Source organism: Oryctolagus cuniculus, chromosome X (assembly GCF_051225735.1).
Source record: "Oryctolagus cuniculus isolate XC-2025 breed Fujian yellow rabbit chromosome X, ASM5122573v1, whole genome shotgun sequence".
NCBI lineage: Eukaryota > Metazoa > Chordata > Mammalia > Lagomorpha > Leporidae > Oryctolagus > Oryctolagus cuniculus.
In genome coordinates, this window is record NC_142888.1 from 9,806,447 (window position 1) to 9,828,896 (window position 22,450).

Sequence of the window (22,450 nt, forward strand, 5' to 3'; positions counted from 1 at the left end):
GTTGGGTTCCTGCCACTCACATGGGAAGCCTGGCTCCTGGCTTCAGCCCCAGCCCAGCCTTAGCAGTTGCAGCCATTTAGGGAGAAAACCAGTGGATAACAGTGTGTACTTGCTCTCTCACTCACTCACTCTCAAATAATACTTTAAAAAAAAAAAGAAAAAGAAAAGAAAATCTCTCCCATCCTCAGGAAAACACAACTCTACCCAATTCTGTAACTACTACCTTAGCCTGCCACCTCCCTCCACTGACAAACTGATTCTACAAATAGACTAAGGTTAGAAGGCAGAACAGGGGATGCCCTTAGCAAAACCGGGAGGAAGGTTCTTAGGACGCCCTCGACACAGCAGGATGTCCAGTTCACAAAAATACACGTAGGATCCACATACTTGTCTGTATGTATACTTCAACACAAAGTCCAAAAGATAGACTGTTTCCTCAACTTTATCTCCTCTCAAGGACCTAAAACTGCTCTTCCCCAGGCCACCAATGGCATCCCAGTTGCTAAATCTCACTTGCACCCTGACACTGGTGAGCACTCCACCATCTTCAAACTGCTTCTTTGGCTTCCAAAATTCTACTCTACTCCATTCTGCAAGCTTTCTAAGCATTCTCTTGCTCTCCTTTTGGGCCTTTCTATCCTCTGCACAGCTTGTCAAGGTTGATAGATCCCTGTTCTCTTCCCACTCCAGGGAAATTTCATTTGAATTTAAGACTTTTTGAAAATTGTTAAGATTTGTTTATTTTTATTCATTTGAAAGGCAGAATGACGGAGACAGACAGTGATCTCCCATCCACTGGTTCACTACCCAAAAGCCCGCAAAGGCCCAGGCTGGCCCAAGCTGAAGCTGGGAGCCAGGAATTCAACCAAGGTCTCCCATGTTGGTGGCAGGGACCCAACTACTTGGCCATAACTGCTGCTTCCCAGGGTGTGCTTTAGCAGGAAGCTGGAATCAGAAGTGAAGCCAGGATTTGAGCCCTAGCACTCTGATACGGGAGGTGCGTGTCCCTAGAAAGGGCTTAACTGCTGTCCCAAAGACCTGTCTATAAAGTTAGATCTTTACAGTGATTACTAGAGGCTGAGAAAGCGGGAATTAGAATAGAGGGAGGCCAGGTAACAGGTACAAAATTCAGTTAAATGGAAGGGGTAGGTACTGGTGCTTTACAGCACAGTGAGATGACCACAGTTCACAACAACCTATTATATATTTTATGGATAACTAGAAAAGAAAAGTTCTAAGGCTACAAATGTAAGAAGGGGATGGAAATGCTAATAATTACTCAGATTTAATCAGTATACATTACATACATGTACTGAAATACCACACCATACCCAAGAAAAATGTACAATTATTACATGTTAATCAAAAATTTTTAAAATGTATAAGGACATGAAAATGTTAACTAACCTAATTTGGTCATTACACACGTTATACATGTATTGAAGTATCAACCTGTACTCCACAAAATATACAACTAAAATTTAAAAACAAATACATACACTTAAATCTTTAATTCCTACACATAGGCTACTGAAGTGCAACTCAGTATGCCCAGGTCCAGCCTATACCTAAGCCTTAGTCCTGTATGTCTAACTTCCTGATGGACAGTTGCACCAGACTTTTTAACAGCTACTTCAAACATCACATTTCCCAAAGTGAACTTTTTTGGTAAAGATTTATTTATTTATTTATTTATTTGAGAAGCAGAGTTATAGACAGAGGGATAAACAGAGAGAAGGTCTTCCATCCACTGGTTCACTCCCCAAATGGCCACAACAGCCGGAGCTGGCCTGATCCAAAGCAAAGAGCCAAAAGCTTTTTCCAGGTCTCTCACACGGGTGTAGGGACCTAAGCACTTGGGCCATTCTGCAATGCCTTCCCAGGCCATTAGAAGGGAGCTGGATCAGAAGTGGAGCTATCTGGGATGCTGGGGCCACAGGCTTAACTGCTCTGCCACAGCACTAGCCCCCAAAGTGAACTTTCATTTCCTTTTTTAAGATTTATTTATTTATTTGAAACACAGTTAGAGAGAGAGGGGGAAAGACAGAGAGGTACCTTCCATCTGGTTCATTCCCCAAACCATCTGGTTCACTCCCCAAATGGTTGCTACACCAGGACTGGGCCAGGCTGAAGTTTGGAGCCAGGAGCGTCTTCTAGGTCTCCCACATGAGTGTTGGGGCCCAAGCACTTGGGCCACCTTCCTCCACTTTCCCAGGTACACCAGCAGAGAGCTGCACAGGAAATGGAGCAGCAAGGACTCAAACCAGCACCCATATGGGATGCCAAAACTGTAGGCAGCAGCTTTACCTCTGTGTCGCAGCAACGGCCCCTTCTTTCCTTCTTTTTATGTGATGGAATGTAGAACTTAACCCTATTACCACCAAGGTCAAATAAATGATGCAATTTTCTCTGCCACCATATATGATAACCCCAGGCTACTTGCTGTTTGGATTCATGCTACTGATTATCCAAGCATGAGTCACTTAAGAGCCAGAGTGGTAGCCAGATTCTAAATCAATTAAAGAGGGACAAATGCTTTCATAATGAAATCAGGGGAGGCCATCTTAGTTTGGGATCTCCCAGAAACAAAGCCCGAGGCAAGGGTTTGGGTACAGGTAGTACATTTGGGAGGTGATCCCAGGGACCACTGATGGGAGACGGTGGGGAAGTGGAACGGTGAGGGAAGGCAGCCCTGTGTGTGTGTGTGTGTTAGTAAGCAAGTTACCACTATGGCTAAGTGGAGCCGAATCCCTCCCGAGAGCGTCAGAGTCACCACAGAACATGCAACTCGGGGCCGTCCCACGGGAGTGGGGGACTGACACACCCACACCCACCAGTCATCGGTTCGGGGCTGCTCAGGAGGGGAGGCAGTAATCCTCGGCATGGCCAGCCGTCCCTGCTCGTGCACTCATTCCCAGAGAAAGCTCCCAGGCTGACAGATGCACATGCTGGCCCTTGGAAGTCGCGCCTATGCGCCCTGCACTGGCAAGGTCAAGGGGACTGTGGGCGTGGCACCAGCTCTGTCTGATCCCAACACAGATTAAAACAAAAACAGCTTTGTTCAGCCATTATGAAAGGCAATCCTTTTTTGTGTTAGCGCATGGTGAAAAACACGCACATGCTACTACACAGTGCTTTCCAGGAAAGCTAATTTTAAATCAGTACCAGGTTTGGTTAAGTTTCCTCACCCCTGTTGTCAGCACCATCACCTACACATCTTCGTAAACGCCAGGTTAAGAACTACGCTGTGTAGGCTCAGGCAGCGATAAGTCTAAGCTAAAAGCTTGCACGCAATGTGGCTGTAATTACACTAGTGAAATAAATAAATATCAATGATAAGGGGCCGGCGCTGTGGCGCAGTGGATTAACGCCCTGGCCTGAAGCACCGGCATCCCATATGGGCGCCTGTTCAAGACCCGGCTGCTCCACTTCCTGTTCAGCTCTCTGCTATGGCCCGGGAAAGCAGAAGATGGCCCAAGTCCTTGGGCCCCTGCACCTGCGTGGGAGACCCGGAAGAAGCTCCTGGCTCCTGGTTTGGACTGGCACAGCTCCGGCCATTGCGGCCATCTGGGGAGTGAACCATCGGATGGAAGACCTCTCTCTCTCTCTGCCTCTCCTCTAATTCTTTCAAATAAATAAATAAATAAATCTTTAAAAAACGTATCAATGATAAATGATATTCATCATATTTGAAACTTGCTTCAAATTTAAATTTTATTTTGTTTGATGTTCCATCTGCAATTCAAACATTTTCTAGATATCCTATATCCTTCACAAATACCAGACCTCTGTATGGGCTCTCCTACTAGTGTAAACATCTGGGACTAACAAGTCAGTCACACATTTAGTTAAGAGAGCCTACTGAGAACTTGCTTCCATTTTATTTTCCTTTTTGACTCAGGTTCATCATTTACAGACAAGCAGATTGTTAAACGTTTGGCTTTCAATATACAAGTTTTCTTGCCAGGCAAATAATTCCTTTTCTAATTTGCTATCAGATAAACAATGTGGAAATGGCTAACAAATATATGAGAAACATCTCAATACCACTGACCATCAGGGAAATGCCTATCAAAAGCACAGTGAGATATCAGTTCACCCCTGTTAAAATGGCTATGATCAAAAAGCAGAAAGCCACATGCTGAAGAGGATGTGGAGACGGGGGAACTCTCACACACCGCTGGTGGGGGTGTCAATTACTGCAGCCACTACGGAAAGCAATGTGAGGACTCCTTTAAAAACTACAACTATAACTGCCACAGGATGCAGCGATCCCACTACTACGTGTATACCTCAAAGACAGGAAATCATGATATCCAAGAGACACCTGCACCATCATGTTAACTGCAGCACTATTCACAACAGCCAAGATATTCGATCAAAAAGGGCCTCCATCATCACACGAATGGATAAAGAAAACGTGGCGTGGCGTATATGACACAATAGAATGAGTAAAATGGGTGGAACTGGAGAACGTTATGTTAACTGAAATAAGCCAGGCACAAAAAGGCAAATTCTACATGCTTTCCCTCACATGTGAGAGCTAAAAATAATTCAATATAAACACAGAATGGTGATTATTAGAGGCTGGAAGGGTTAGAGAACATACACACAGTTTAGATATTGGGTATCAAATCAGAGATCAAATGAATGAAGTTCCTAGTGTTATACAGGATACTGGGGAGACGAGAGTTCACAATAACCTAGTATATATTGTCTGAACAAATGGAAAAGAAAGTCCCCAAGCCTCTAATCATAAAGCAGAGAAAACATTGATTACCCTGTTTTGCTCTGTATTCATCATATACATGAGTTGAAATAGCAACCGTGGAGGCCAGCGCTGTGGTGTAGTGAGTGAAACCACCCACTGCAGCACCGGCATCCCATATGGGCACCAGTTCGAGTCCTGGCTGCTCCACTTATGACCTAACTCTCTGCTATGGCCTGGGAAAGCAATATAAGACGGCCATTTGGGGAATGAACCAAAAAATGGAAGACCTCTCTTCCCTGCCTCTGCCTCTCTGTAACTCTGCCTTTCAAATAAATAAATATTAGAGGGGAGGGGAGGGGAGGGGAGGGGAGGGGAGGGAAGAAAAATCACACTCTAGGGACCAGCGCGTCACGCAGCAGGTTGTGGTGCAGCAGCCACCTGCAATGCAAGCATCCCAGTGAGTGCTGGCTGGGTCCCAGCTGCTCCACGTCTGGTCCAGCTCCATGCTAATGTGCCTGGGAAAGCAGCCTAAGACAGACGGCTCAAGTGTTTGGGCCTCTGTCACCCACATAGAAAACCCAGATAGAGTTCCAGGCTCCTGGCTTTGGCCTGGCCCAGCCCTGGCCCAGCCCTGGCCCAGCCCTGGCCATGAAGGGAGTAAACCAGCAGATGGAGATCCCTCTCTCTGCTTTTCCCTCTCTCTCTATAACACTGCCTTTCAGATAAATAAGTAAATCCTCTAAAAAGGGCAAAATACCACACTGTAGTCTATAATATATACAATTACTGTGAACAGAAACAAGTTTTAGGGGACAAACACTGTAGCACGGCAGGTTAAGCTGCCGCTTTCAACACCCATATCCCATGTAGGAGTGTTGGTTTGAGTCTCAACTACTCTGCTTCTGATCCAACTTCCTGTTAATGTGCCCAGGAAATCAGAGGATGATGGCTCAAGTACTTGAGTCCCCACCACCCACTAGGGAAACTCACATGGAGTTCCTGGCTCCAGGCGTCAGTCTGGGCCAATCCCAGGTGCAGCCATTTGGGGAGTAAACCAGCAGTTGAAAGATCTCTCTCAGTCTCTGTTACTCTGCCTTTCAAAGTAAACAAATCTTTTTTTTTTAATTAAAAATAGTTAAATCATTCCCCCAAAAGAATATTCTTTGCTATTTCCATATTTCTTAAAGTTCTTACAACAAACATCGATTTGTTTGGTAAACATGCAAAGAACAGAAACAAATGCCTAACTCCAGAGGAGTCCACAGTCGGAAGGTAATTTCTAACTGGAGAGGGGTAAAAATGTTTTGATAGGTGATGCTAATTCTGGACAAATATATTGATCAGTGGTGAAATGTTTGGAATATATTGAGAGGGTAATTAAATCTATCATCTCAAAATGATGGTTTTGACAGGCCCTCATCCAAATATATAAACTTAGGAGCACTCATGTTAACCATGGAAAGTACAATCATTTCAACCCGCTTCATGGTAAAGGGGATCATAAATCCAGTATTTTCAGATTCAGATTTGAAACAGGAAGAAAAACTATCTTCTCACCATGACAAACACAGAATAATTTTACAAGAAACTTTCAATTCTGTTGTTCTGCACTAGAGTAACGTGTTTTCTAGTTCTTCCTCATGCACTATAAACAGATTATAATCTAAAGAGATAAGCAAAGGAAAAAATTGAGGCTGTATTCAGGATTAATATTATCTTTTTCTCACAGGAAATCAAGTTCTGCTTTATCTTGGGAGGGCAGAATTCACCACAAAATTATTTCAGTAAGGCAAAACAAATGTTTCATCTGTAATTATTCCATTTTTCACTCTTTAACAATAGCCACCAGGGTGGGCATTCAGCCTGCCAGTTAAGACATCAGCTAAGACAGCCAGGCCCCACATCAGAGTACCCGCATTCAATCCCTGGCGCCAGCTCCTGCTAATGCAGTCCTTGGGAGGCAGCAGTGATGGCTCAAGTGATTGGGCTCCTGCCACCTACACAGGAGACCTGGATTCTATTCCTAGTTCCTGGCTTCAGCCCAGCCCAGCCTTGGCCACTGCATACATCTGGGGAGTGAACCAGCACACAGGAACTCTGTGTGTGTGTTTATGTGTGTGTGTGTGTGTGTGTGTGTGTGTGTGTCTGCCTCTAAAATAAATTTTTTTAAAAACAGCTATCAAATTTTATAAAATTCAGGGGCCAGTGCTGTGGTGCAGCGGGTTAATGCCCTGGCCTGAAGCGCCGGCATCCCGTATGGGCGCCGGTTCTAGTCCCGGCTGCTCCTCTTCCAATCCAGCTTTCTGCTATAGCCTGGGAAAGCAGTAGAAGATGGCCCAGGTCCTTGGGCCCCTGCACCCACGTGGGAGACCCTGAAGAAGTTCCTGGCTCCTGGCTTTGGATCGGCACAGCTCCAGCAGTTGCAGCCATCTGGGGTGTGAACCATTGAATGGAAGACCTCTCTCTCTCTCTGCCTCTCCTTCTCTCTGTGTGTAACTCTGACTTTCAGATAAATAAAGAAATCTTCAAAAAATTTTTATAAAATTCATATAGAAAAATAATAAATTTGTGTGATAAACAGGAAGGAACCCTCAAGGTCAAAGAATGAAATAACTGTTCATTTAGAAAGGTTGAGTCATCCAGTTGGGCTGTACACAGATGATATGTAATTTAGCAGGTTCCAAATTTATTTTGAATTTCGTCATCCAGACAGAAATTTACTGCTGCTTGCCTAATACTTCACATCTTTTCCTCTTAGAATGGCATCCTGAGATCCACTCAATCTTTTGATTTAAGGGAATATAGGTAGGAAAATACCAAAAGGGGATATTTACTTCAAGTCTTGCTTCTCTCTCTCTCTTTTTTTTTTTTTTTTGACAGGCAGAGTGGATAGTGAGAGAGAGAGAGACAGAGAGAAAGGTCTTCCTTTTGCCGTTGGTTCACCCTCCAATGGCCGCCACGGCCAGTGCGCTGCGGCTGGCACACCACGCTAATCTGATTGCTTCTCTTTTTAAAGAATATTTATTTATATGAAATGCAGAGTTACAGAGATAGAGATCTTCCAGCCACTGGTTCACTCCCCAAACAGCCACAACAGCCAGGGCTGGGCGAGGCCGAATCCAGGAATGCAGGTGGGTATCAGGAGCCCAGGGACTTTGACCATCTTCTGCTGCTTCCTAGGCATCTTAGCAGGGAGCTGGATCAGAAGTGGAGCAGCCAGGTCTTGAACCGGAAAATATATGGGATGCCGGCGTCGCAGGCAGAGGCTTAACCTGCTGTGCTACAACGTAGGTTCTAAATGTGTCTGTGTTTTCAAGCAACTAAAAAAATTCACATCCTTTAAGGGAACAGTTTTGGGTCTAAGTAAAATCTAGGTTCAGGTTTTGTTTCTAACAGACCACCACATGCACAGAGAACTCTGAACTCACTGATGACAATTGCCTTCGACCTTATCTCAGTTATTCATGTACTTTTCTTTAAGGAAAAGAAAACTTTTTTTTTTTTTTGGAAAAACAAAACATGGGCAAGACTCAATTCAGCTGATGACAATCTGTATTCATAGTGAAAAATCTCTGTAAAAATAAGGAATAAAAACCAGAAAAATAAATATTTGGACTCCAAACGGTATCCTTAACAGAGCTCCCAAATGGTGTGATGCCACCATCAGGCTCAAAGTCAATATTTGCCAAGTGAGATAGATGAGCCATCAACAGACAATTCAGGAAAGCTGTTGGAGTTCTTGGAGCACTTGCTTGCTTACTTAGCACTCACCCGTCCAATCCATGTCACAACTGGACACAGGAATCAGCCCCTCCCCCAGGAGCTCTACCTCAGCCAACACGAAGAAAACTGCTATTTCACAAGGACTAAAGGTCGTGGAGTGGGGGAAATAACAGATAAGAACCTGGCTGATTTTCACAGATACTATTTTAAAAGACTATTTCCAGGAATGCATTGACATATCTGAAAAAAAAAAAAAAAAAAAAAAAGCCATCCCTGCCAGCTATGGCAATGAACATGCACTTGTGACTCAACCTCCAGCTCCCAAATAGGTCCCTGAATCCTCACCCAACCAAAGTCCTGAAATAGGAGTCAGTGTGAGCTTTGAATAAAACATACTGCCCTACTTCAAAGAGTCAGAAATAAGACAAAGGGTGACTATACTTTAAGTGCCTTCAAAACAACATTCACCCAAAATATACTAACCAAGGGGCCAGCGCTGTGGCGTAGCGGGTAAAGCTGCTACCTGCAATGCCGGCATCCCATATGGGCACCAGTTCGAGTCCCGGCTGCTCCACTTCCCATCCAGCTCTCTGCTATGGCCTGGAAAAGCAGAAGATGGCCCAAGTGCTTGGACCCCTGTACCCACATGGGAGACTCCGAAGAAGCTCCAAGCTCCTGGCTTCAGATCAGTTCAGCTCCAGCCATTGTGGCCAATTGGAGAGTGAACCAGCAGATAGAAGATTTCTCTCCCTCTCTGCCTCTCCTTCTCTCTCTGAATAACTCTGACTTTCAAATAAATCAATAAATCTTAAAAAAATAAATACTATCTATAAGCATAAAGCTACATCAGCAAAATACAGGTTAACATTCAAAGTTACAAGGCTGTCAGCATATTGAAAGATCTAAATCCAAGCATTAGTGAACAGAAAACACATATTTTAAAATACACCACATGAAGAAATTGGCACGGTTAAAGCTTTCTTTTTTTAAGTTTTATTTATTAATTTGAAAGGCAGAGGATAGAGGCAGAGAGAGATATCTTGCTTTGCTAGTTCACTTCTCAAATGCCTGCAAGAACCAGGGCTGGGCCAGGCAAAGTCAGAAATAGGGAACTCCACCCAGGTCTCCCATATGGGTGGCAAGAACTCAAATACTTGGACCATCAACCACTGCCTCTCCAGGGGCATTAGCGGGAAGATGAATCGGAAGCAGAGAACAAAGACTCAATCCCAGGAACTATTATATGGAATGTGGGCATCCCACCAAGTGTCAGCCTAACCCACTGTGCCACAATGCCTACTCCAGTTGAAATTAAAAAAAAAAAAAAAAACTGGCATGAGGCCATGCAAAAATAGGAGAAACTCAGCAAAGGGGAAAAATAAAATAAATTTTAATTCTAAAATATATCTTTAGATTGAGCTGTTCCCCCCTGAAAATAACTACATAAAGCCACAGGTTGTATGAACTAACTGTAAAATTCCACATAAGCATTATAAAGGAAAATCAACTGATACAAATCCTTTCAATTCCTCTAGCTTAAAAATCTGTTGGCACATCCCAGTCATTATAAATAAGCCAGCTCTAAACTTTTTAAAATACCTTTGCTACAGATTCCTTATGCATTTAGTTACTTGCAGTAATTTTAAATGTACCATTCAAATATTGAAGTGCACTTCCTAGTCTCTAAGTTCCAGTCTAGTCAAGAAAGGACATGGGTGTGAAACATAAATCTAGACTAAAAAGTAAACCTTTATACCCTTATGTCATAAAAGTCTACAAACATGAAGAGGCCTCAGAGGGTCATAAATTCACTTGTCATAAATGTCTAAGTTCCTTGTCTACTCTCCTCCCGCCTTTATCTCTGATCTCCCCATTCTTCTCAGGTGGCATTCACCTACTTCCTCCTCTTCTTACAGTCTCAGTTGCAACCGGGAGGTATGTGCATTTCTGCAGTAGAAGGAGCAATGCTACAGAATGCACAGAAAAGACCTTACAATCACAAGGTACTTGGTAGCTCACTGTGCTTCGGATGGGTTCTCACATTCACACCCCTCCTCCCCCAGAGAGACATGCTACTCGGAGGCACGCTACTCGGAGGAGCGTGCTGCTGGCTGCACAGTACTGTGATCAGGGACCCCCCAGAGATTACGAAATCCCATCGAGGCCACTCAGCCAGAACCAAAACAACCAGAACCTGAGCCTGTACTTTCAGACTGCGTCCAGAGCTGCAAGGCAGTTCTTTCTTCTTCTTGGTCTCTACTGTCCAAGTTCTTGGAAGGATAAGAAAGGAAAAAAAGAACAATTAATTCTGCATATAAAAGATGCATGCATGCAAGTAAAAATGTATTCACTGTAATTCCTCAGGAAGAATTCCCCCGCAGATGCTTACACTGTAAGGGAGGAGGGAGATATTTAAGTCTTTCAAAATAATGTTCAATGGGGCCAGCGCTGTGGTGCAGCAGCCTGAAGCACCGGCATCCCATATGGGCACCGGTTCTAGTCCCAGCTGCTCCACTTCCGATCCAGCTCTCTGCTGTGGCCTGGGAAAGCAGGAGAAGATGGCCCAAGTCCTTGGGCCCCTGTACCCGCGTGGGAGACTCGGAGGAAGCTCCTGGCTCCTGATCGGCGCAGCTCTGGCCGTTGCAGCCAACTGGGGAGTGAACCATCGGATGGAAGACCTCTCTCTGCCTCTGCCTCTCCTCTCTCTGTGTAACTCTGACTTTCAAATAAATAAATAAATCCTAAAAAGAAAATAATGTTCAAATGTAAGAGGTCTCTTCCAGTACCCTGATGCCTGCCCTTTTAACTCTGCAATTCTTTCTTCAGCTCGTATGATTAACACCAGTAACACGGTAAGAAAATTCTGCTCAAGAAGGAGGGAGTAGGCTCAGGCACTACCTGGAGCCACAAAGCATGTGCAAGGTAACACTGTCTTATAGCTAAGGAAGGATGAACTCACTCGGGCTGCCCTGTGCGGGCAGCTCGGGGTGCCGGCCACATCTCTGCACTGCAGGGAGGAAAGACTCACATCAGCTCTCACTAGGTTACCTTCTGGCCCTGAAGACCTCAGTTAGCAGGGAACAGGCTGATGGCTTCCCACTCCCGGCCCACATCTCTCGGGACAACTCCATACCCTTGGGTTCCATGTCACTCCATGCCCATGGATGCTTTAACAAACGTAACCTGTTAAAAACCAAACTATCACCTCCCTCCAAACCAAACACTGTCTTCTTCCACTTTCTCATCTTCATGAATGGTTTAGAGCATCTTCCAAGCCAAAAGCCTGGGCAGGAACGGACACTTGGCATAGCAGTCAAGACGCCGTTTGAATACCCCCATCCCGTATCAGAGTGCCTGGGCTCAAGCATCCCAGCTTTGTCTAGGTTCCAGCTTCCTGTTTATGCACACCTTGGAGACTGTGGTGGTGGCTTAAGTACTTGGGTCCCTGCCACCCACATGGGAGACTCAAATTGAGTTCCAGGCATCTGGCTTCGGCTTTACCCAGCCATAGCTCTTGTGAGCATTTGGGCAGTGAACCAGCAGATGGAAGATCTATGTCTTTCTGCCTCTCAAATAATAACAAACAAAAAGCCTAAGCAGTATCCCTGAGCTCTTCTTCTCCCTCCCATGCCACATCTATTCAACTATCAAGTTTTGAAATAAAAAAATACTTTTGGAGATCTCCAACTACCATAATACTACCTTAGCAGCCTCTTATAAGAAGCCAAATGAAAGTTAGTAACAGCTCATATTTCTTGAGCACTTATTTTATGCCAAACACTATTCTAAGCTTTGGGTAGGAGTGAACTGAGAATATACAACAACGTGAGGTTGGTACAAATCTACTCCTTATTTTATAGATGCTGAGGAGCTACAGAGAACTTCGGTATCGTTCCCAAGGAAACTTGCTGAATTTCAAGGTCTCAGCAGTGTGAACTCTGTCACTGCTGTGTCCTCACATGCAGTTTTTCTCCTCCGTTTAGAACGTGTTTTCGGCCGGCACCGCGGCTCACTAGGCTAATCCTCCGCCTAGCGGCGCCGGCACACCGGGTTCTAGTCCCGGTCGGGGTGCCGGATTCTGTCCTGGTTGCCCCTCTTCCAGTCCAGTTCTCTGCTGTGGCCAGGGAGTGCAGTGGAGGATGGCCCAAGTGCTTGGGCCCTGCACCCCATGGGAGACCAGGAGAAGCACCTGGCTCCTGCCATCGGATCAGCGCAGCGCGCCGGCCGCGGCAACCATTGGAGGGTGAACCTTGGCAAAGGAAGACCTTTCTCTCTGTCTCTCTCTCTCACTGTCCACTCTACCTGTCAAAATAAATAAATAAATAAAAATAGAACGTGTTTTCAACCTTGCCTGCCTAGTTTCTAAGGTCAGTGCAAGCAAGGTTTTCTCTAGAAAGTCTTCTGATGCCCCCTGCTGGCGCTCTTGCTTCCGAGTCCGTAGTTCTCAAGGTCGGCTGCATGCTAGAAACACTTGACGCTGAGCCCCACTCCTAGAGATTCTGACATCAGTGCTCTAGGGTCCACTCTGACCACCAGGACTTTTAAAGGTTCCTCAGGTCACTCTAGCATGCAGTCAAGGTTGAAATCTCACTGCAGCAGAATAGACGTCTTTTTTCTTTTTTGAGATATAAAAGCAAGATTTATTAGAGTCAAAGACCTCCAGCCAGAGCAGCATGGGGAGGGGGGCTCCAAGGGAGGAAAACCCTCCAAAGAAGGGGATGGTACTGGGACTTAAAAAAAAAAACACCTTGACAATCAGATTGACACTCAGTTACAAGGCACCAAAAGACCTGATTCGCAATCCCTTATCCTGTCTGACTTGCTCAAAATAAAGCCATCAGAGGGTGGGATACCTAATTTACAATAAACTGGAGCTCAGAAGGAATCGCCACTCCCTTGCTATTGGAAGCTTTCAAGGAGCAGGCAGGTAAGCACTTTGATCTTGGCGAACACAGCCCTTTGGGGAAAGCTGGGACAGACTTTTTCTGTTCGTGCTGATATCCCCGTCGTGAGCTTCTGAACCCAGTTTCACCACTACGTGGGTTCCCCCCCCCAAAATAACTAGAGTACTACTTGACCCCCCTTAAAAAGTAAAAAAGAAACATGGGCAGGGCCCTAGAAGCTATTGCTCTCCTTGAATAATTCTGATGAGTGGCCACATCCGGGAACTCTCTCCTGAAGAAGTAGTGACTCTTGTCATTTGTGTCCCCCAATGACAAGCACCGTGCCCAGCCCACTGCCGGACCATGATAAAATTTGTGTAGTGAATGAAATCTAGCAATGTGAATGTGAGGGCTGAGTGTATGTACTCAATATTCAGACTTCCTGCAACAGCATGGGAAAAGCTGCCTCCAACAAAGGAATGCAAATACTGCACGCAGCAGCTTCTCAAATATTTTCTTATCCACTGATGCCCCCTACTGGCCTGATGAGGAATAGCTAACACAATGGTTACTACTGAAACATTTTACACACACAAATAATTAGCCACACTAGGTACTTCTTCCACCAACATCTACAGTTCCTTTGCCCTCCAATGTTGGTTGACCAAAGCTGTTAACTACCAAATCCAGATGAATTCTACCATTTGCGCTGCCCCCGCTCGACAGACCATGCTCGGCAGATCACTGTGGGCAGACCTGTGGTCGCAGTGCTCCTTCCTGGCAGAGCCCTCAGAGCCTCCAGCTTCATTTTGTTCCTTGGCCAGTCTCCTATCACCCTCCTTGAAAATATAAACCATTCATCTAACAATCTGCCTTGATTCTTGTTATCCAAAGTGGATGCAGAACCTGCCTCTAGGACCCAGGAGTTCATTCACAAATGGAGAATCCGAGGCCACATCCCAGATAAACTGGAATCTGCAGGTTACCAAGAGTTGCATATGCGTTTCACAAGCACTGATTTTCAACTACTAGACCTAACACTGCCATTTAAAAAAAATTATTTATTTAAAAGGCAGGGTGACAGCAGGGGAAGGGAGTCAGGGGGGGATCTTCAATCTGGTGGTTCACTCCCCCAAATGGGCACAACAGTCAGTTTTGGGGCAGGCCAAAATCAAAGCCAGGAACCCCATCCAGATCTCCCATCTAGATGGCAAGGATCTAAGTACTTGGGCCTCTTCCACTGCCTTCCCAGACATGTTAGCAGGAAGCTGGATGGGAAGCCAAGAAGCTGGGACTCAAATTGGCATTCCAAAAGGAGATACAGGTGCCGTAAGCAGCAGCCCCCACCATTTTAGGAAAACTATTTTGTGGCACTTTTCTGTTATGCACAAGTGAGATTCATCACCAATCTACACACTAGTCCCCCCAACCCAAAAGACAGAGATCAGCATAATGATTCTACGGTAAAATAAAGGCGAGCAAAAGGAACGATTTACAAGAACTGTATTTCAGTATACAAATGTTCAACACAACCAGACTGAAGACAAAAGGAGTGGTAACATCCAAGATGAGATCCGCCGGTCTACAGTCACTCACACACCCTTCTTTTCCTCCCATCTCACAAGAGGCATATCTTTCCCCCATTTAAAAGCTGAGGGATTCCCTTGACCACACACACACTGTAACCACCACAAACTCTAGAATCTTCATCCAGTATTTCCTGCTAATTACCACGCTCTCCTTCTCTTGACAGCCAGGCTATGTACCCATCTCTGAGTCACCAACCACGCGAATCCAGTTTCCACTTGCATCACCAAGCTGCACAAGCTCCCCAAGGTGCTCAAACCAATGAACACGTCTCCAAATGCAGCTACTTCTGCACCGCCCCCCCCAATACTGGGCACCACTGGTTGCACATCCAGTCTCAATTATCCCTCTTCTTTGTTAATAAAAACCCCATCCTGTTCAAAAATTCATTCTTCTCCCAAGTGAGGAAAAGGTCAAGGTAAAGTGACCCCTACCCCAAGTTGGTCCAGTTTAGTCCCAGTCTCAGCACAGCATTCCCCTGGCAATCACTACCGGGTCAGGTAAGTTTGGTCCAGTAAGAGTAAGACTGCAGGAAGGAAATCCTACAAGAGTGGGCATTTTCTCCTCTCTCCTCTTGCTCCTGTGACTGAGAAAGTGTGTATTTTTCTTGCAGTCGTCTTGCAACTTTAAAGGAAACCAACCCTACTGTGGGAAGCCAAGATCCAGTGTCCTAGGTGACACTGCTGACCCACTGAATCAAAGAACCAGGAGCCAACTTTCCTCTGCACTTTGTGAGATGGTGCTCCCTACTATGTAAGCAGCTGCCTTAGCCCAGCTGAAAGCCTCCTAGCATAGCCCATCCACCCTCGATTTCCTAAATACCATGCTGCTCTGCTCCTTCTTCTACTTTCCAAACACTGCTTCTCCATCTCTGCTCTCTCCCCTCTCCTCAGTCTACTCTGTATTTTGGTGCCCTCCAAGGTTTTCCACTCAAAGTCGGGGGAGGGGGGTATGTCTTTATGGTATGGACCTCTTCCCAAAGAACGCTTCCTACTGCATAAAAATACCACCAATTACATTGAAATAACTGTAAGAATATTTTTACGGGGAGAGCGCTGTGGTGCTTCACGCTAAGCTACTGCCTGCAATACCATCCCACATTGGAGAATGGGTTCGAGTCCCAGCTGCTCCACTTCCAATCCAGCTCCCTGCTAATGCACCTGGGAAAGCAAAAGATGGCCCAAGGCCTTGAACCCCTGCCACCCTTGTGAGAAACCCAGAAAGAGCTCTGGGCTCCTGGCATCGGCCTGAAGCAGTCTCTACCACTGTGGGCATTTGAGGGATGAACCAGCAGATGAAAGATATTCTCACATTCATTCTCTGCCTCCCCTTTACAAATAAACATATTTTCAAAATTCGAATTTCTGGTGTACAAGGCCAGCATTGTGGCACAGCAGCTAAACCCACCACATGCAACACCGGCATCCCCTTTGGGCACTGGTTTGTGTACCGGCTGCTCCACTTCTGATCCAGCTCCCTGCTAATGACCTTGGAAAGCTGCAGATGCCCCAAATGCTTGGGCCTGTGCACCCACACGGGAGACCGAGATAAAGCTCCTGGCTTCGGCCAGGCTCCACACTGGCCACTGCAGCCACTTAGGGAGTGAACTAGCAGATGGAAGATCGATCTCTCTCTCTCTCTCTCTCTCTCTCTCCTTCTCTCTGTAACTCTTTCAACGAAGTAAATATATCTCTAAAAAAATTTTTTTGATGTAGTAATATGTACTTCACTAACTCATTAAAAAGATGTTAACAGTGAATCTTACAAGCACTCTAATTTTGTAGTGATGAGCATAAATGATATTTTGAGATCTGCAACAACAGTAATATGATATAAAAATGTCTCTGACTTGCACTGGTATTGTGACTTTTTAAAAAATATTTACTTCAAAGGCAGAGTTTAAGAGAAACAGAGACAGACTGTCTTATCTGCTGGTTCACTCCCCATATGGCTTCAACAGCCTGAGCTGAGCCAGGCCACAACACATTAGCAGAGAGCTGGTTCAGAAGTGGAGCAGCTTGGACTCGAGCCAGCACTTGCTGGTGTCACAGGTAGCAACTTAACCCACTGCGCCAAAATGCGGGCCTGAGTACTGTGACCTCTGTTAGTAACAGGCACTAATACTATTGTGGTTTGCTGCTGTAAGGCTTGTTAAATTAATAAGCCCCCAATGAGCCACACCTGCTTTTAACCATGCCCTTGTACAGTCCACTACCGTATCAACTCTGAACTTGGCTATGCAGCTTGTTTTAACATCAGCAAATGATGCAGGTGTTTGTACATTAGGACTGGCCCGTAACCATATGAGGAAGACACAAGGGAGGGACACCAAGCCTCCAAACACGGGAGAGAGAGTACCTTCCAGTCAAGCCCCCTGCTCAATTCAGCCCCTGGAAGATGCCAGAACTGCTCAACCAGCCCAGACTGAGAAATAATAAATCATTGTTTTAGGGTACTGCTTTGCAGTGGTTTGTTACCCAGTAATAGGTAATAGGTATTCACAACTGAAGGAAACACTTGGTTTCATTGAAGATGGGGTGAAAATAAGTTTTTCCCCCATCAGAATCCAGGGGCCCCCCTATATACAGACCCTTTGAAGGACTGAGGACCCCAGGTTAGAAACTCCTGGCTAAGCCAAAAAGATCCTGCTCCCCTTTTTTACGACCACAGTATATAGCTGGTACCCATGCAGCTGAACTGGTCACAGCATAGGCTTCATCGTAAGCCTAAAGCCAAGCTGAGCTGCTAGCACATAATAGGTGTTTAACCTCAACTTGTCAAATGAATGGAAGTTGCTTATGGGATTCGTCCTGCTGACTAAACCGTGAGCTCGCCGAAAACAAACCAGAGGCATGTCTACATGCCAAGACCTCTCTCAAGCGTCTTACGCACAACTACTTCCTCCTACGACTACCTATGAGGCAGATGCTATCATCCCGATTGTCACCAACAGGAAAACAGGCAGAGAGGTTAAATGCCTTGTCCAAGGTCACACAGCAGGACGGGCCAAGGCCAAGGCTAGCAGGCAGAACCGATGTTCTGATTTTATGGTCTTTATTAATGTGCTGAAAGCATACAAGAGCTCAATAAAGCTTAAGCGAGCAGCACAGTTCTAAGATGTCATTAGCACTACTTTACGGGTATGATGCCTCTTGAACGCTCAGTTTCGTAGATTAATTTCTGATAGCCTATGACTTGTTTTTTGTGACTGCAAAAATAATTTTTAAAAAATGGCTTAATGCTACAATACGGATTTTTGGAAATAAAGTCTTCATTGTCTGTAAAAGTCCTTTTATTAAAGGCCACAAGCACATAGATCCTAAGAAAGTCAACACGTCCATTTAAACACGGATAATGGTCACTGGGATGTGGAGCTTCCCTCCCCAGCCAGCCATTCCCACACTAGCCTCCCGCTTCCTGCAGCGGCCACTCCGAGGGCGACCCTCCCCCACCCACATACCAGGTTCTTGAAATCTGATGCTGCCCGGCAACCAGAGTAGCAAACCCCACGTCGCCAGGAACTAGCCTCACCCTGCCCACGATCCCGAGAAGGCACCAGCCGAAGGGGTGGGTGCTTTGCGGAGAGTGTCGTAACTTTTCAAAGTGTTTTATTCACGGAAGCACGACCCAAAAGGGCCGTCGCGACCCGCCCCCGAGTCTCACGCCTCCGCCCGGCAGCCACTCGCCCCAAGATGACCAGTGAATGGACCGCGGGGCCGGAACGCAGCCTGCCTGCAGGCGGGAAAAGCCTTGGGGCGGACCGTGCCCGGTCCCCGGAAAGGCCCACGAGAGCGCGGGGAGGGCTCCCGGTGGCCGGGAGGGGGCGATGACAACTGTGACCCGACTCCATGCTCTCACCTTGAACATGTTGCTGGCAGCGGCGGTTCCGGCAGGGTCACCCCGGCCTCGGCCCCGCCTACCACAAAAAGCCGACTACGGAGGCCCGATAGGGCCTTGTTTCACCCAACCGCAGGCGTGCCGCGGCGCGGGTGACGAACGTATAGTCAACTCGATGAGGCGAAAGTTTAGCTCAACCACCCTGGACTGGAAGCGACGTCACTGAGCGGCAGCGCGTAGCGCCCCGGACGGCGGGCGGACGCAAGCCCCGCCCTCCGTGACGCTCCGCCCCTGCGCCGGTGGTTGCTAGGCGGCAAGAAAGCCCCGGCTCAGTGTGGGCGGCACGAGGAAGCGCCGGGAGGGAGGCGCGAGGAGGGAGGCGCCGGGCGCCGCTGGGCGCTGGGAGTCAGCCTTCGCCTCCAGGATTGGGCGCCCGGAGGTGTGGGCTGGGAGTCCCGTCCTCAGAGGCCTCCGGCTGGGGGCGCTCAGCGGGCCTCAAGCTTCTTCCAGAGTCTCGCAGCCAGAAGCCGCCGATAGGAGCCCTGGATTTACCTCTCAAAGGTTTTTAGGGTTTGTTTTGTTTTTTAAGATCTACTTATTTATTTTGAAAGAGTTACAGAGATAGAGAGAGAGAGAGAGAGAGAGAGAGAGAGAGAGAGAGAGAGGTCTTCCATCAGCTGGTTCTCTACCCAGATGGCCGCAAAGGCCAGAAATGGCCCAGGCCAGAGCCAGGGGCTTCAGCTGAGTCTCCCACGCAGGTGCAGGGGCCCGAACACTTGGGCCATCTTCTGCTTTTCCAGGCCACCAGCTGGGATCCAGATTGGAAATGGAGCCCTCAGGACTGGAACCAGCACCCACGTGGCAGTCACAATGCTGCCTGTTTTTTAGGTCTTTACCAGGAGCTAGACATTTATCAGGCTTTAAGTTTAGTCGCCAAGGATGCTTTTTTCTCTCTTTAAAATACTTAAGCATTACTATTTTATTTGCAGTATTTTCTTTTTCTATTTAATACCATTGGTTGGACTCTTTAATTAACACACAATTGCTTTAGGCGTGTAAAATTAACTGAAAAGTGATCCCTGTTAAATATAAGAGTGGGAATAAGAGAGGGAGGAGATGTACAGTTCAGCACATGCTCACTCGGACTTATCCCTAATGGTAGAGCTAGAAACGTGCCATGGGACTCCAAATCCCATCAAGGTGACGTGTACCAATGCCATCTTACTAGTTAAAGTGATCAGTTTAAATTCATAATTGATCATATAGGATTAAGTGTCAAAGGGATCACATAAATAAGGCCAGTGACAAAACCCTCAGGTGATTACTGATGCCATAAACAAGAGAGTCAATTGTTGAATCAACAACAGGAGTCACTGTGCACTTACTCCCCATGTAGGAGCTCTGTCCTTAATGTGTTGTACTATGAGAATTAACAGTAAAACTACTACTCAAACAGTACTTTACACTTTGTATGTCTGTGTGGGTGCAATCTGTTGAAATCTTTACCTAGTATATACTAAGTTGATCTGTATATAAAGATAATTAAAAATGAATCTTAATGAAGAAGGGGATGGGAGAGGGAGTAGGAGCTGGGATGGTTTGCGGGTGGGAAGGAGGTTTAGGGGGAAAAACAGCTATAATCCAACAGTTGTACTTTTGAAATTTATATTTCTTAAATAAAACTCTTCTAAAAAATAAAAATAAATACTTAAGCATAAGCCCTTCACTGGAAGTTAAATGTTCCTTAATGTTTCCGAAGTAAGAAATCATCACAATAATTATCTTAAAAGAATAGCAAGCACTGATACCGCACTTGTTATGTGCACATCTTTGATTTCAGCTCCTTACATACATCCAGCTATTCTTTCACACAACCCAAGTAGGTGGACACAGTTATTACTCCCAATCTACAGATGAAAAAACTGAGGCACAGAGCTGTTAAGTCATTTGTGCAAAGTTACACAGACAGAAAGTGGGAAGCCAGGATCCAAACCCTGGAAGTCTGCCTTTGAAGCCTGTGCTGTAGCCTACGGTGTTGCACTGTCACATGATGAGGATGTTTTACATATTTCATTTTGTTTCTGTCTTAAGCCAACAGAAAGTTGAAACCACAGCCAGGCAGGCGTGGGGAGAATTTGCAGATTTGTGCAGTGGCATATCTCTGTCCTCCTGCAGAAGACCCCTAAGGAACACAGCTCTGGTTGAAGAAGTAAGTTTCTCATTGCTGCGAGGAAAATGCACATCTGGAAAAACAGTGGGGCATTTCAGTAAGAGAGTGTTAGGAAGATTTATCATAGCATTTGGGCTGTGGGTGGTTTGGGGGTAGTTCAAGGAAGCAGGGCTTTGTTCTGATTGGTGTTAACACCAAGGCCCAGCTGTGAGTGCCAGGCCAGCTCCCAGCTGTAAAGCCATCCGCATCCCTGAGAAGTACTGACGGGACTGATGGCTCTGCATTAGTAATGTAACTCCACACATACACAGAAGGGTGAAGCATGGTGCTAAGTTAGGGCAGGAGTTCTTGATTCAGGACTATGTGAACTTGACTGGGGGAGAAACAACCTCATTGTCAGTAACCTGCAACTGAACTTTAGTAATCGTGCAGGCATCAATACAATGCATAAGTATTTTCATATTACAGGCAGAGCCGACATCTCATTTGTGTTCATTATACTACTTGAAAACTACGCTAGTTATTAGGTCTCATTTTTGATGCATTAACAAGACACATACTACTATAATGTTTTTTAAAAATATTTTGACAATTTCAGTATGATGGGGAGCCCTTCGTAATCCTAGGTATTTTATGTTAGGCATTTTTAAAACATAATTACCAAATGGATCTGTCCATAGGAGTCCATGGTCCCAAAAGAGAAGATAAAGAGCCCTGGTTTAGTAGAAAACACTAAACAGTGACTTAAGAATTCAGAGCTGCACCTAGATTGTAGTAATGCTTCAAAGACCAGAGAATCGAAGGTGAAATCCAATAATTTAGTACCCACTCTCTCACTTTACCAAGGAGGAAACAACCATCAAGAGGATAAGCGACTTGCCCAAAGTCTCATGGCTGTTTAATGACAAAAGCAGCATGAAAAATTGGCAGACTAGCATGTAGAAACCAGCCCTCTGCTCTGCAGGGCCTTGCTGATTGATTCCCTAGTTAGCCAGACGCCTCCTGCCTTCAGGAAGCTTGTCGTGGTGAATGTAGGGCAGTCATAAGACTGAATGATTGCTCTAAAATGTTAACTCCAGCTGTTGTGGAAAGATGACTAGGAGGAGGGAGAGACTGGAAACAGACCAGTTAGAAGGCACTGGATAGATCCATTTGTCTTTGCCATATACCACCAATAATATATTTGGTATGCAAAGAATGTTAACTGTAAGCAACATTAAGAGATGCACAATGCCTTCCCTTTTGAAAGGTTTCTGGAATTAGCACAACCATCGTATGGCATTCCAGTCTAGTCCAAACAGCATAATTAAATGATGACCTCAAAAGCTTAATTTATGTACTTCCAGATTACTTCACCATAAAGAAAATGGATGATTCCTCAAACACTTCCGGGACCACTGTACCCAAATCAGAGAAGCGGCACCCAGGCAAAGTACATTTCGCTGATACTACAGAGACAAGGATATTTCTACCGTAAGTACCTATTTTTTACCTTGTGTCATTTTTCAGAACTGGACAGTTTCCAAGAGGTATCTACCC

The 22,450-nt window shown here is 45.8% G+C and overlaps 2 protein-coding genes across 49 annotated transcripts in view; one reads left to right on the forward strand and one right to left on the reverse strand.

Moving 5' to 3' along the window:
• Positions 1-22,450, reverse strand: part of APOO (apolipoprotein O) — a 168,454-nt gene that overhangs the window by 78,920 nt on the left and 67,084 nt on the right. For 5 of the 44 annotated variants that reach the window (XR_011385642.2, XM_089324473.1, XM_089324462.1 and 2 more), the window contains exons 1-2: positions 18,763-18,965; positions 10,641-10,704 (exon numbers count right to left, since the gene is read on the reverse strand). The exons of 3 other annotated variants lie outside the window; for them this stretch is intronic. Coding sequence is in view for 10 of the 41 variants with exons in the window: in XM_051827635.3 (XP_051683595.1) it covers positions 18,763-18,771 (9 nt within the window). In the remaining 31 variants the exon portion in view is untranslated. Of the gene's footprint in view, positions 1-10,628; positions 10,705-18,364; positions 18,700-18,762; positions 19,068-22,450 lie in introns of those variants that run through there. 36 more of the 44 variants (XR_011385647.1, XM_089324470.1, XM_070067205.1 and 33 more) reach the window with 20 other exon arrangements.
• Positions 18,995-22,450, forward strand: part of CXHXorf58 (chromosome X CXorf58 homolog) — a 29,707-nt gene continuing 26,251 nt past the window's right edge. For 3 of the 5 annotated variants that reach the window (XM_070067194.2, XM_008272451.4, XM_089324484.1), the window contains exons 1-3: positions 19,019-19,311; positions 20,833-20,950; positions 22,258-22,384. In XM_070067194.2, the coding sequence (XP_069923295.1) occupies positions 22,278-22,384 (107 nt within the window). In that variant the 5' untranslated portion in view covers positions 19,019-19,311; positions 20,833-20,950; positions 22,258-22,277. Of the gene's footprint in view, positions 19,312-20,832; positions 20,951-22,257; positions 22,385-22,450 lie in introns of all 5 variants that reach the window. The other 2 variants (XM_008272453.5, XM_089324485.1) reach the window with 1 other exon arrangement.